Source organism: Pseudomicrostroma glucosiphilum (genome assembly GCF_003144135.1).
Source record: "Pseudomicrostroma glucosiphilum strain MCA 4718 unplaced genomic scaffold BCV69scaffold_6, whole genome shotgun sequence".
Lineage (NCBI taxonomy): Eukaryota > Fungi > Basidiomycota > Exobasidiomycetes > Microstromatales > Microstromataceae > Microstroma > Microstroma glucosiphilum.
The window spans coordinates 957,995-970,444 of NW_020289918.1; the positions used below are offsets into that span (position 1 = coordinate 957,995).

The following is a 12,450-nucleotide window of genomic DNA, read 5'->3' on the forward strand; positions in this document are numbered from 1 at the left end:
TTTCGACTCTCCAGAACCGCACCTGCTGCATCAACAATGAGCACGAGTTCCATTGGATGAAGCAACATGAGCCAGCTGAATGGACGACGGTGTACATGAAGAATCGAACCTCTCCGTCCCATTCCCCTTGCGAATGCGAGTGCCGCTTCGCCTCAGCTGAGCCTAGCTTAGCTTGCCTCGACTCACCTCACCTCACCGGCCTGTCCTCGTACGCACCCCCACCTCCACCTCCAGCAGCCCGACGGGAAGGGCTCCTCTCCCTCTTCCAAGGGTCAGCGGCTACACTGGAGCTCCCACTGACATCCCTGCCCCGAGCTCCATCCCCTGCTGCACTGGCACCTGCGGGACTCCTCGCACCAGCACTGCCGCCAGCTGCCGGCGAGGGTCGGAGGGGCAGGCCACTGCGAGCGGGTAGACCCTGGCCTGAGGGCCCAGTAGGTGTAGCTCGAGAGGTAGTGTTGCGTTGGTATCCTTGCTGCGCTGCGCCTTGGCCCATGGCTCCTGCAGATCCGCCCCGGTTCATACCGCCGTAGTTTCCTGCGCCGCGTTGTTGCTGTTGCCCATAGCCGCCGCCTGCGGCGCCGCCACCGTAGCCTTGACCGCCTCCGCCCATCCACTGACTGTTGTCCATCCCGCCCATGCCGCCATAGCCGCCCATCATGGGGTTCATACCCATTCCCATACCCATGCCTCCCATTCCCATACCGCCCATGCCCATCATCATCGGGTTCCACTGGTTGCCACCTCCAGCTGCGCCGCCACCTTGGGCCGCAGCAGTCATGAGCATCTGCTGCATCATGGCTGGGTTCCAGTGGCCTGTGCCCCATCCATTCTGAGCAAAGAGGTTGGACATGGCGTTCACGTCCATCCCGCCTGCTCCAGAGGCTGCCATCATGGGGTTGAAGCCACCGCCTTGCATGCCTGTTTGGGCTACGGAGAAGTCTGAAGTGGCGGACTGATCGGATTGATTATTGCGACGGTTGTTGTTGGAGGAAGCGCCCGAGTCCTGATTGTTGTTCGATCCAGGGGCATTCTTTGATGTAGCTCGCCGGATGTCAACCTGCAGAGGGAGAGGAGTACCACACGTCAGCAAAGCCTCAATGCCATCCCTGCCGATGAATGTCAGATACTTACATTCTTGCCGTCAAGGATGACTTGGCCGTCCATCTCCAGAGCTCTCCTGCCAGAGTCCTCGCTCTCAAAGGTGACGAATCCAAATCCTCTAGGCTTCTGCGTCTCCTTGTCCATCATGAGATTGTGGTCAAGGATTGGTCCAAATTGAGTGAAGCAGCGACGGAACGATTCGCTGGTTGTGATGGGAGGGATACCACCGACGAAGATCTTGGACGACTTGGACGAGGAGTCTCGAGGGATGGCCCGCTTGGGATCGATCTGCAAATCGCACGGCCGTGGAGAAGGTCAGCTCGGTAGTCTGTTCTTCTGAACTCAATCGTCTTTCACTCACGATCTTTCCGTCGAGCCAATGTTCCCTGACCATGACGCCGTTGACGGCCTTTGCGTCCTCGAATTTGAGGAAACCGAAACCTCTCGAGGTGCCGGTGTTTGGGTCCTTCATGATGTTGCAGTCGAGTACTTTACCGAACTGTGAGAAATATTGCCTGAGTGAATCTGCAATTCGAGGAGGGCAGATAGAGAGTATTGGTCAGTGTCGAATTGCGGTGCCCACTGGCGCAGTAGTCTTGAGCAGAGGAGAACCAGCCAACACACCCTCTGTGGTATCCCAGCTAAGTCCACCGACAAACATCTTTTGGCTATGAGCGATGAATGGAGAGAGGGCGGAGGCCATGGCGATAGACGACAAATGGGAAAGATTTTCCAAGAAGCGAGGTCGTCGTTGAGCGAATCGAGGTTCCGTGATGTGTACGTCGAGAAGATTGGAGCCGTGCATAGGACGAGAGAGCGATATAAGAGTTGTACGCAAGAGAGAGGACGAGAAGGCGAAAAGGAGAGCGATAGCAGTGAGTGATACAGCTCTCAGCAAAGGGCTGGGTGCAAGAGAGAACAACGACTAAACGACCTGCTACGGAGAGCAGCTGAGGTTGCAGTGGTTCTGACGACGTGCGACAAAAGAACGAAGGGACGGGACTGCTAGGGGACAAGAGGTGCGATCCCCTGACCTCTCTGATCTGCGACTGTATGCGATACTCACCCATCTTCGTTGCCGCCTCCTCCGGCTGCCCCGCCATTGGCGCTGTGCTGGTGAGCAGCATTGCCAGCGCCGAGTCCCAGAGGTTGAGGCAAGTGATTAGGCCTCTGCTGGAGCGAGGCGGGAAGCCCACTGCCAGCCTGCTGCTGTGGCTGATACTGCTGTTGCTGCTGCTGCTGCTGAGATTGTATCGAAGACTGCTGAGGGATGAAAGAGGAGCCGCCGGCCTTGGACTGAGGCGCAGGGATGAAGGAGGATCTCTGCTGTGCCGAAGACGAGGAAGATGAAGGGGGGATGAAGCTGCCGGCTACAGAAGATGAAGATCCGCCAGTGATGCCGGTACTGCTGCTACCTTCTACCGCCGAGGTCTTGCTATCGGGCATGGCTGCCGCTGAAGTACCTGCCTGTGTAGCAGCTGCTGTTGCTTCACGATTCCCACTGCCGACTGCTTCATCGTCTAGGCCAAAGTCGTCGCGGTTGTCCGAGGAAGGGTCACCGGCGGCTGGCTGCTGGTCCGCGGCGTCTGGAGCGTAGAGGTCGTCGTAGAGGTCGTCGTCGTCGGCCATTGTGAGTGAAGGAAGAGGGGAGGGATAAGCAGGGATACACACACACACAAAGGACGAATGGCGTGGGTGGGATCAGTTGCACACACACCCGAAGCCAAGTCGCAAGACGACCATCGGAGCCAAACGCCCCACGCGCCCCGCCCACGCGGAGAAAAGACTGTGGCCCGCACGCAAGGAAGACAAGGCAAAGCCAAGGTTCACTCAAAGGGGAAGCTACATCAATCAAACCAACACCAACACCAACAGCATCATCGTCATCCTCGGCAGAATCCACTCCTCACAAGGCCAACAGTCCGTCCTCTTGAAGAGCGTACTGTCTCGGTAGATGTCACCCCTAATACTTAGCCCAGAGCGGTGAGGCCAACGATGACCAATCGCACACACCCACCTCCTACCACTGCCTGCCCAGTCTCATCCTCCTCTTCACTCTCATCAGACGAGGTGCAAATCACCGCTACCAACATAGACCCTGGTAGAGCATGGGACCAAGCCAGAGCTCGAAGGCTGAAGCGCAAGAGTGAAGCCTTGCAGGAGACCCCTACTCCTCTCACAGCCTCACAACGACAGGCTCCCAAGGAGGTCCCACTTCCAGTGCACACCCTATCTGCACCCGTGGTAAGCCTAGCGCCCTCCCGCAGCTGTCCCAATGTAGGCAGAGTAGTCAGCGCACGCCTCACAAAGTCAGATGCTGCCAAGAAGATTCGAGACCTCTACGATAGCATCGGCCCCACTGGCGGCAAAGTCCGGGTCCGCACTACCCTCCATTCCCAGACCGAGAGCAGCCATTCCCTTGGCCCGCCTCGCCCCGGGCTCCATTCTCTGCGGCTTCCATCGGTACTCTGCTCCCCTTCTCCTCCTCCACCGCCCTCATCATCGCCCTTGTCCAGCGTCTCATCCTCATTCACGCTCCACACGCTTCGAGATGAAAGGAGATCACCCTCAGGCACGTCCGCCACGAGCTTCTCCAGTCGAAGGGGCGGCAGTGCAGCTGTGGCAGCCAATGCAGTGGCCTCGCCTATATCGGCAACAATAACAACAACGCCATCGGCCAAGGCGCTGACCAGATCAGCATCAACGTTGATCACTCCCAAGCATCGATCCCCACCACCACTTCAACAACTTCCGCCCGCCAGTCCACCCCAAGCATGTCTCAATGCCGAAGCTGGCCCGTCCAGTCGCGCTCAGTCCCCTCCTCGCAGTCCAGACGCTACTCCTCAAGCTTTCTCCCGTCGGCATCGGCAACGTCTTTTGCGTTCTCCACCCGCTGATCGTCTACGTACCTCCTCTCCCACCCCACCGCGCCCGGCCGAGCGTATCCTTGCTCTGCGTGACGCCCGGTTTCAACTCGAGGGAAAGCTTCTCGAAATGGCACGCGAGGACCGAGGCCCACATGTAGGCATCTATGACGATACTTGCGAAGAATTTGCTCCTCGTCAGGCTCCGGGCCCCGATTGGCGGCCGGACGGAAGAGTGTGGATCTCAAGCCCGACGGGAAGCACCCCGAACGCTCCGGCGGCTGCGATCGCGGGTGCTTCGTCCTCTTCGAGGGCGGAAGCTGAGGCTTGCCTCGACAACAAAGGAGGGCGTAACTTCCCATTGCATATCTTCCACACTTCCTCCACAAAGGGTTGGGGATTGCGCTCCCCAATACTCATTCCGAGGGGCAGTCTTGTCTTACTATTCACGGGCGAAGTCATCCCTTCTACCTTGGCCAAGGAGCGCGAAGAGCGCGGTATGCACACCTACCTCTTCGACCTGCCTGGAGGACTCTGGGTTGTGGACGCATGGCGAAAGGGCGGACCTGCAAGATTCCTCAACCATTCCTGCGACCCGAACTTGGCTTGTAGGGTGGTGGACGTCGCGGAGCGTTTCTGTAGCGTCTATGAGGACGACGAGGCCACCGCGGAAAGGATGGGTACGAGCCCCGCCGTCATTACCAATGGAGGGTCAGCCCCTCCTTCCACGGTCAATACCACAACGCTTCCCAGAGATCAGTCCATAGCTAGGAACATTTCCAATTGCGGCATTGGCTCGCCCACCCCTACCCTTTCAAGGCCCAGCGGCAACGAGGACCCTTCGACTCTTCAACCGGTCATAGCATTCTTCGCCCTCCGCCCAATCCCAGCTTACGAAGAGCTCACATTTGACTACTTCTTCTACACGGAGCAAGGAGGGGCCAAGAGGGGGCAGTCGTTTGGGAGCAGTGGATCTGCCGGGAGTGGAGGAAGAGCAGCTACGGCTTGCGAGGGCGAAACGGTTCACCGCGGCCGACGCAACCCAGTCAGAGGAGCAGCAGGACGATGCATGTGTGGTGCGCAGAGTTGCCGTCGACCCGAGATGTGAGACTACACTGCTATCGGTCCAGTCCTACTCCTGAAGCTGATTTGTCGTATTTAATAACAAGTGTATCATCCATTAGCATTTCTTGGCTTGTCTGATCAGACGCCCATTTTCTGGGCAGCGCCAGCAATCGTCACTGCAGCCCAGTCGGGCTCTCGCTTCTCCTTTGCCAGCTTCTCCGTCTCCTTCTTCTCTGCCTCTGCATCTTTTCCTCCATTCTCAGCCTGCTGGCTCTGATTCTCCTCCTGCTCGGCTCTCTGCGCCAGCCTGGCGATTGCTCTCTCCTTTCGCCCCCGGATGAGCACGAGTTGCGCACGGAACTGCCTCTTACAACTCTCGATTGGCCCATTGCCACCCGCAGCGCCATGATCGCTGAGCAGACTGGAGGAAGTGTGCAGAGAAGGTGGAGCAGTGGAGTTTGCTTCGTTGTTCGAAGACGAGGAGAGATTCTCGAGCGCTGAAGAGATCAGATCGATCAAGGAGGAGAGATACTTGGGTTGCACCTCTTCGACACCTTGCTCAAACTGTGCGCATAGTAGACGGAGGTGAGAAAGAAGACATCGTGCGTCAGTCACCCCAATCTCAACGCATGTCAATGCAGCTGTCTTTCCTCTGACTCACGTAGTAGATGTACTGATCCAGCGCCGAGCAGAAGATCTCCACCGTGCTTCTTTCATCGATGCAGCTGTTGGCGATCCTCAAACTCTTCTGCAGGCACTCCAACACTCGTTTGCCGTCGCGGAGGAGCGGCTTCTCTTTACTAGCCGGTCGAGCAGGCAGCACCTGCGTTTGCCACCATAAGTGAGAGGCCATGAGGACCGCAGCCGCTTGGTGAGGTTTCTTGAGCAGCTTGGCACCGTGCAGAGCTGCTTTAGTGATTAGACGATCGTAATTGTCGAGGCCGAAAACTCTGGATACGTGCAGATTGGAGACAATCATTCCGATGGCATTGAGCTGCGCGCGCGACTCTGAGATAGATTCTTCGTAGATCGTGAACGACTGCACGTAGAAGTCGTAGCTCAGCTCCTCGAAGCCCAACTCATCGGCGGACTGAGCCGCCATGAGGTAGAGACGCAGACAAATCTCTGAAGACTCGACCTTGTTGTAGAGGATGGAAATGACCTGATGAATGAATTTGTAGACGGTCGTCACCCTGGTCTCCCATGGGGATTTTTCCATCGAGCGCTGTTGAACCTTGTAGCGGCGGGCTAGCTTAATGGCTGAGATGACGAGAGGAGGTAGTGTATGGCGAATCCTCATTGGCCCTCCATCCACAAATTGCTTGCGGGCAGCCTGAAGCAAGCTGAATTGGACCTCTAGGATCTCAGCTCCGTCTCGCGGCTTCTTCTTTGTGCCGTCCGGCGACAGCTCCGCTGGATCGTCTTCTGCTCGGAAGAGATGAATCATCCTAGCAAGCCATCCCTGCTCTTCCGCAATCTCCTCCAAGTCGTGCTGTTGCTGGGCTTGTAGCTGGGCTTGCCTGCCGCCGCCCGCTCTGCGACCGCCATCATAGTATGCACCTTGGCCGTTGTAGGCCCTGCCGTCTTGCTGAGAGCTGTATTGCAAGGAATTGTGGTGGTCTCTTTGGTCTTTGACGAGTGTGCTGCAAAGATCGAGGATGCCATCGACGTCCTCCGGCGTGGACAAAACTGTCTCATTCTTCAAGACACTGCCAACGACGGCAGTGGCCACCGTCTTCCTTGTCGGATGGCTCTGCGTAGCGAGCAACAGAGCATATGACGGCAAAGCCAGCAGCGTCAGAGCAGAGGTGTAGGAGTTGATAGGTGCAATTAACAGAGCGGCGAGGTTCGCAGCTGTAGCTGGTGAATGCAAATCGAATGCTTGCGCTTGGATCTGTCCGCCTTGACCGGAGCCTTGAGCTGCAAGCTGGGCTTCCTGTTCCTGTACGACGGAGCTGGCGAAACCTAGCACCTGATCTACGTATTCCAAGCGATCTGGGTAGCAGCTGAGAGACAAATTTGCCAACGAGACCAGGAGAGCCGTGACATCTTGAAGCGAGAGGTCTGGCCTGGCTCTGATTAGTCTCACTATCTGCTCCCAAAAGACCTCAAAGAGGCGAACATCTTCCGGAATACCACGGAACTTCTTCACTTGAGGCTCAGCAGGAGGCGCAGGTGGCTGCTGCCCCTGGACAGAGGCAGTACCAGCTCCGTCGCCCTTTTTGGCGCCGTCCGTTGGCGGATTCTCTTCGGCCTTGCCTTGAGGTGCGGCGGATGGGAAATTGCTGCTTTGCAACTCTCGTCCAGGCTCAGTCTCCTCTGTGGCCTCGGTTGTCTCACTTGCCGCTGTGTCGCCTGCCTGCGATGTAGGCGGCTTTCCGCCTTCTCCCCAGCCTTCGTCCTCCATGCCTTCAGGAACACCGCTGAACCTCTTGATCTCAGGCTCTGCCGAGCTATGAGTCGCGACATTGGGCATGCCGGGCGCTGATGAGTCCATGGGTCTGAAGTTTGAGTCTCCACTTCCACTTCCGTTGAGACCTTGGCTTTCCTGAGCAGCCTCGCTAGCTTTCCGTTTAGCGTCTTCCCTCTCCACTTCCTCCCAGACCTCGCCCGCTTGAAGCCTCATTCGTCCCATCTTCTCCTTCAGCCTCCTGCCAGCTTCCTCCTCTTGCCTCTTGATCTCTTCTGGGGAATCATTCTCGGCCTCTCTAGCTGCGTAAGAGGCCAGTCGATCGATGAGAGCGATGACGATGGACTTGATGTTGACCTTGGGATGTAGTTGAGCGCAAGCAGAAAGGAAGGGCCCCAACGTTCGCAGATGGAAGTCGTCCGGGAAGACTTGGATCACGACCTCCATCAGGTACTCTTGGGCGATGACGTCTTTGCAATTGACAACCTGCTCGAGAATACTTGGTAAGATCACTCGGCGGTACATCTCTAGCCCGACACCTTCGAGCTGGCTTAGCCGCACAAGGTTGGTGCCTACCAGAATCTTGAGCTCTTTTCTTTCCGACTCTCGCTTCTCCCTCTCTCTGGAATGACCTTGATGCTGTAGCCGCACCCAGAGCTTGTTCATCTCAATGAAGTTCGTGAGCACAAAGCCGATTGAGTCTTGCAGATTCCCGGTGGGCCCATTCTCAGAGCCGATGGGAAGGTAATCTCGAGTAGCTCCACTGAGATAGTGGCGGAGGAATAAACCTCGTGTGGGGTGCTGAACTCCCCTCGACATCTCCATGATGTCTTTCATGATCTCCTTGATTGGTGCGTCGGGGATCGACATGTAAACGGAGCCGACGGTGATCATGAGGTAGAGCTGGAGAGATTCAAGTGTGGAGCCGGCAACGTCAGCACCAGAGGCAGCTCTCGTCCTTGCTCGGTCGCGCTACTCACCCTGGGCACTATGTTTCCACAGTACTGGACCAATTCATACAGATCAGCCAGATGATGTCTGCCCCCGGTATGCGAGTCGTAGAGATAAGCGCTGAGATGTCGAAGCGAGTCAAAGGCAGCCATGTAGAGTCTATAGTAGTTCTTTGGGCTGAGCGAAGAGGTCCGCAGCTCTGACAGCATTGTCGAGGCAGATTTCAGCGCCTCCATAAGCGAATCGCTGTCTAAGCACCGCTTCATCTGAGCTACCTGAATCTTGACAGTGTTGAGAGCCTCATTCAGAGCCTTCTCCTGTTCGTCCATGATGAGGTCGGAGACGAAGGTGAGGATAGGCGGAGGAGGGGGAAGAGCAGCAGCAGCAGCAGCCTCCGGTGAGGCAGGACGATAGGCAGACGACGTCGTCGCGGCTGCTTTGGTGGTGGAGGAAGGGGTGCGTTGGTAAGATCGAGCTTCGAGAACTTGCCGAGTCTGCGTCTCGTTGGCCGAGACTATTCGGGCTTGCGTGTCAGGACGAGCGTTACGACCGCGATATCTTCCTCGGCTCGTACCACTAGCGAAAGAGAGTGTCGAAGAGGTAGGTGAAGACGATCGGACGGAAGCCGTTTTTGGGAGCAAGGATCGCTGTGAGCTGGAAGAATCCCGTCGTGGGAGATTACCCCAGGACTGCTGTTGTTGGGTGTGGGTATCGTCGCGGGGCGCGTCCTGCCTGGGATTGGAGGCCGCAATGGTGGAATGCCGCTCAGACAACTCCGGCTGAGCGACGAGGCGTGACCGCTGAGTCGTCGGGCAAGAGGAAGGAGAAGAGGACGAGGGGAGGGGCACCGTAGTCAGGGCGGACACCGACACGGCGGTCGTCGGAAGCAGACGGCCAGCAAAGGTCTGCACCTTGTCGCTTGGGATAACAGATGGCAAAGTTCGTACGCAACGATCTTTCTAGATGTGTGACGATGGTGACGCTGGTGATGAGATCAAAGGAGGAAGGAAGATGAGAGAGCAGACGATCAACGGAGCAAGAGCGGTCCCGGTGCACGCACCCACCCAGCCCCTCACCTCCACGCCACGCGACACAGCTCCAACACAAACTCCGACCACCCGAAGCATCACCGCACAGCGAAGTTACACACGGAGCGGAGCGAATCGAGATACTGGTACGGTATAAGTGTATGGCTCTGATCGCCATGGAGAAATGCATATACAATGATAAAGGTGACAGGAGGCTCAATATGCCGTCTATTCTCGAAACTTCAGAGTTCCGCCTTGGGCCCATCAAGATTACCTCGCCGGCTCTCCTCGAGGCCTTGCCCATGCCCACTCCGCGTGACAGACTCCTCAGGACTGTACAACCAGTCCACGCATCGGACGAGGGAGGATCTGCAGGCATCGAGGGTGCGGGAAGTAGACCTGACGAAGTGTTGCACCCATTCTTTTGCCAACAAAGTCAAGCTACCAGCAGTGTCACGACTCGATCTGCGAGCTTCTTCCTTGATCGTCTTGGCCGGTGTCTCCTGACTGCCATTGGGCACCACTCTTGCTTTCCAGTCATCTTGAGTGTCAGAGGGTAGTGTATCAGGCACTTCTGACTCGACCTCGGCTGCTGTCTGCAGAGGCCCGACAGGGGAGTTTGTAGCTTTGTGCTGCGATTGCGTGTCATCGTGCGCCTCCGATTTGCTTCCATCGCCATGCGTAGCCAAAGACTCTCCCTTGAGCTCTCTTTGGTACATCTGCCTGAAAGTCTCGACCGCATTCAGACTTTCAGCGAAGCGATGCAAGGTATTGATCAAAGCTACGAGCTCGCTCCTCTCGAGCAACGGAGCAGGATTCTTCTCGACGTCCACAAGGTCTTCATCATCAAAGGAGAAGAGAATCTTCATGGCCGTGCCTAGACCATTGACTTGCATCTTGCCCCACAAGCGACACTTGTCGCATCCCACACAGTCCATGATGGAAGAGATGTTCCGGAAAGAGTCTCTGAACTGCTGCTTAAGCATGGGCGCCTCCGGGTTTGAAGCCTGAAACATGGACGCTTCATCGAAGGTCGGCGGGCACTGATTGGCCTGCGATACGAGGGACTCTAGTAGGGTGAGGGTGCGTTGTTCTGAGACGGGAATGGCATGACCCTTCTTGAGCCTAAAGCTGGTAAGGTATTCCCCGGCTCTGGCCAACGCTCGCACTAGAAGGACGTAGTTGAAGTATACGTTCTGCAGCCGCTCGGGATGTTGAGCTATCCTCGAAACGAAGCATTCGAGATTAGGCGACCATTCTCCACTCTTTTGATCCAGATAGTCGGAACAGATATGAGTGGATATGGAAGCGTGTAGGCCCGAGATGACGCGGTAGAAGACGCGCTTCTCTAGGCACTGCTCATTGGCTGCTGGGTCGGAAGGAGCTTGCAAAGAAGGCATGAGGTTGCTCAGTCCTGGAGGCGAGAAGCCAAAGGCAGCGCCACCCTTTGAGCTACCAGTGAGACTGCTCTTGTCCACGAAACCTGTGCCTCCGCCGCTAGACTTCGCCCGCGGAGGCTCCAAGAATGAGCCTTTGGGTACCGCGCCGAAGCAGTTCTCTTCGTAGATGGCCTTCCAGACTCGATTGGCTCCTGGTCCCGCGTATCCAGTGAAACGCTCCGGGTTCTTTATCAGGTCGACCCAAGTGGATTCGGGAGAAAACTCCTCAGCTTCCCAATGGCAGAAGTCGGTCTCGCGGCATACACAGCTATCTGGCGGAGCGTATGGATCAGCAGAAGTATCTCTACCTGACGTCTTCTTCTGATCATCTTGGAAGATGACCTCCGAACGGTCAGCTGCCGCTACAGAGGACAGCTGAGAAGACCGGAACTCTTCTGGAATTTCATCCTATGGGGGCAGAAAGGGGCAGAAAGGAAGTGACTCGTCGCTTAGACGCAGAGCTGCATGGAACCATACATCATTCTCCTTTTTGACTCACCTCGCTAGCCTTTTCTACCCCGCAGGCTTGATTCATACACAGTCCATTCTCACTCCAGAACGGACAATCCCGGTAGAGATCCACTTTGTAGTACCTAAAGTAATTTGTCTCCACCAGTTCCCTCAGCGTCTGGTAGAACTTGGGTGTGTTGAGCCTCTTCTCTACCGTCTCATAGTCGCAGCAGGCATCGTGGATCTGGCCGGTCGGTCTACAGATGTCGTCGCCGCTGGAAGATAGGGGCGCGGACAGAACGTCTTCTAATAGGGTTCCGCGAGAGGGGTCGCTGAGCATGGGGAACTGGACATTCGGGCGCCGTGCTGAGGGTGAAGTGGCAGCTACAGCGAGGCTGGAGTACGATCCAGTGCCGATAAGTAGCGCTAAGGTGACGGCGGATGCGGTCAGGATTGCCCAAGCCTGGATCTTGCGAGACCATGTCGTTCTGCTTCTCATCGCCACCATCGGAGGCAGATGCGCCGCGGCCGTACGCCACAGGACCGAGATTTGAGCTTCGTAGGTGGGAGTCGATCGCTCAGGGCAAGAACTCTATGTCGGAATGGGGACAATGTTATGGAGAGGATATGCTAGCATCGAATTGCTACGTGAGTGAGGAAGGTGACGATGAGCAGGGACGGGAGGCTGTTTAGAGGAAGGCGGCAAGGGGTCGTGGCTCAGGCACCCAAATTTCCAGGCAATCAGCTGCGAGCGACGTGGAGGCGCGCTTCGCACTTCCGACAAACACTCCCTACGGCCGGAACACAAGCCTAGGCGACGATGATCTGCTTTCAGGCCGTTCCTCCAATGGTCGATGCTTTCATCCACGCCACGCTCTGTCAGTCAAGCATGACTCGCATAGTAGGGTAGAGAAGATAGAGGAGTGGAGCGGAGAAAGCCGGCAAAGACGATCACGGAAGCCCGATATTCGGCATCGGGCCGCGCATCCACGCTTCGAAGAAAGACGGAACGGAAGCTTACCAGACCCGTCTGAATATTGAATGTTTCCTCTGCAGTGTCTTGCGTTGCTTTGTGAGGGTTGCGGTACTCCTCTTCCCTTTCCTCTGCAGTGTCTTGCGTTGCTTTGTGAGGGTTGCGG

At 56.7% G+C, this 12,450-nt stretch overlaps 5 protein-coding genes across 5 annotated transcripts; 1 reads left to right on the top strand and 4 right to left on the bottom strand.

Annotated features, from left to right (window-relative positions):
* Positions 1-85: 85 nt before the first annotated feature.
* On the bottom strand, positions 86-1,675 carry BCV69DRAFT_191374 (RNA-binding domain-containing protein). Its single transcript, XM_025489618.1, has 4 exons — positions 1,466-1,675; positions 1,135-1,392; positions 713-1,060; positions 86-625 (listed from the first exon to the last, which is right to left on the bottom strand). The coding sequence occupies exons 1-4, from the start codon at positions 1,574-1,576 to the stop codon at positions 188-190; spliced, it is 1,155 nt and encodes a 384-aa protein (XP_025348396.1). The 5' UTR covers positions 1,577-1,675; the 3' UTR covers positions 86-187.
* Positions 1,676-2,076: 401 nt separating this feature from the next.
* BCV69DRAFT_191372 (hypothetical protein) lies at positions 2,077-2,824 on the bottom strand. Its single transcript, XM_025489617.1, has one exon. It carries the CDS (start codon positions 2,731-2,733, stop codon positions 2,167-2,169), a length of 567 nt encoding a protein of 188 aa, XP_025348397.1. The 5' UTR covers positions 2,734-2,824; the 3' UTR covers positions 2,077-2,166.
* A 1,062-nt stretch (positions 2,825-3,886) lies between these two features.
* Positions 3,887-5,076, top strand: BCV69DRAFT_277264 (SET domain-containing protein; the record flags this gene model as incomplete). The annotated part of the gene is made up of 2 exons (XM_025491144.1): positions 3,887-4,009; positions 4,171-5,076. 2 exons carry the CDS (start codon positions 3,887-3,889, stop codon positions 5,074-5,076), a joined length of 1,029 nt encoding a protein of 342 aa, XP_025348398.1.
* Positions 5,077-5,141: 65 nt separating this feature from the next.
* BCV69DRAFT_308192 (vacuolar protein sorting-associated protein 35) lies at positions 5,142-8,723 on the bottom strand (the record flags this gene model as incomplete). Its single annotated transcript, XM_025494703.1, has 3 exons — positions 5,142-5,597; positions 5,695-8,346; positions 8,424-8,723. 3 exons carry the CDS (start codon positions 8,721-8,723, stop codon positions 5,172-5,174), a joined length of 3,378 nt encoding a protein of 1,125 aa, XP_025348399.1. The 3' UTR covers positions 5,142-5,171.
* Positions 8,724-9,549: 826 nt separating this feature from the next.
* BCV69DRAFT_282736 (endoplasmic oxidoreductin) lies at positions 9,550-12,226 on the bottom strand. The gene is made up of 2 exons (XM_025492454.1): positions 11,361-12,226; positions 9,550-11,269 (listed from the first exon to the last, which is right to left on the bottom strand). The coding sequence occupies exons 1-2, from the start codon at positions 11,808-11,810 to the stop codon at positions 9,665-9,667; spliced, it is 2,055 nt and encodes a 684-aa protein (XP_025348400.1). The 5' UTR covers positions 11,811-12,226; the 3' UTR covers positions 9,550-9,664.
* Positions 12,227-12,450: the final 224 nt, after the last annotated feature.

Bases quoted from the DNA above. Each gene is read 5' to 3' on its own strand.
- BCV69DRAFT_191374 (XM_025489618.1), bottom strand. From the start codon at position 1,576: ATGAAGGACCCAAACACCGGCACCTCGAGAGGTTTCGGTTTCCTCAAA. The intron at 1,393-1,465 runs GTGAGTGAAAGA...TGCGATTTGCAG, and splicing joins ATTGGCTCGACGGAAAGATC to ATCGATCCCAAGCGGGCCAT. The intron at 626-712 runs ATGGGCGGTATG...GGCGGGATGGAC, and splicing joins GGAACCCGATGATGATGGGC to AACAGTCAGTGGATGGGCGG.
- BCV69DRAFT_191372 (XM_025489617.1), bottom strand. From the start codon at position 2,733: ATGGCCGACGACGACGACCTCTACGACGACCTCTACGCTCCAGACGCC.
- BCV69DRAFT_282736 (XM_025492454.1), bottom strand. From the start codon at position 11,810: ATGAGAAGCAGAACGACATGGTCTCGCAAGATCCAGGCTTGGGCAATC. The intron at 11,270-11,360 runs GTGAGTCAAAAA...CTGCCCCCATAG, and splicing joins GGGTAGAAAAGGCTAGCGAG to GATGAAATTCCAGAAGAGTT.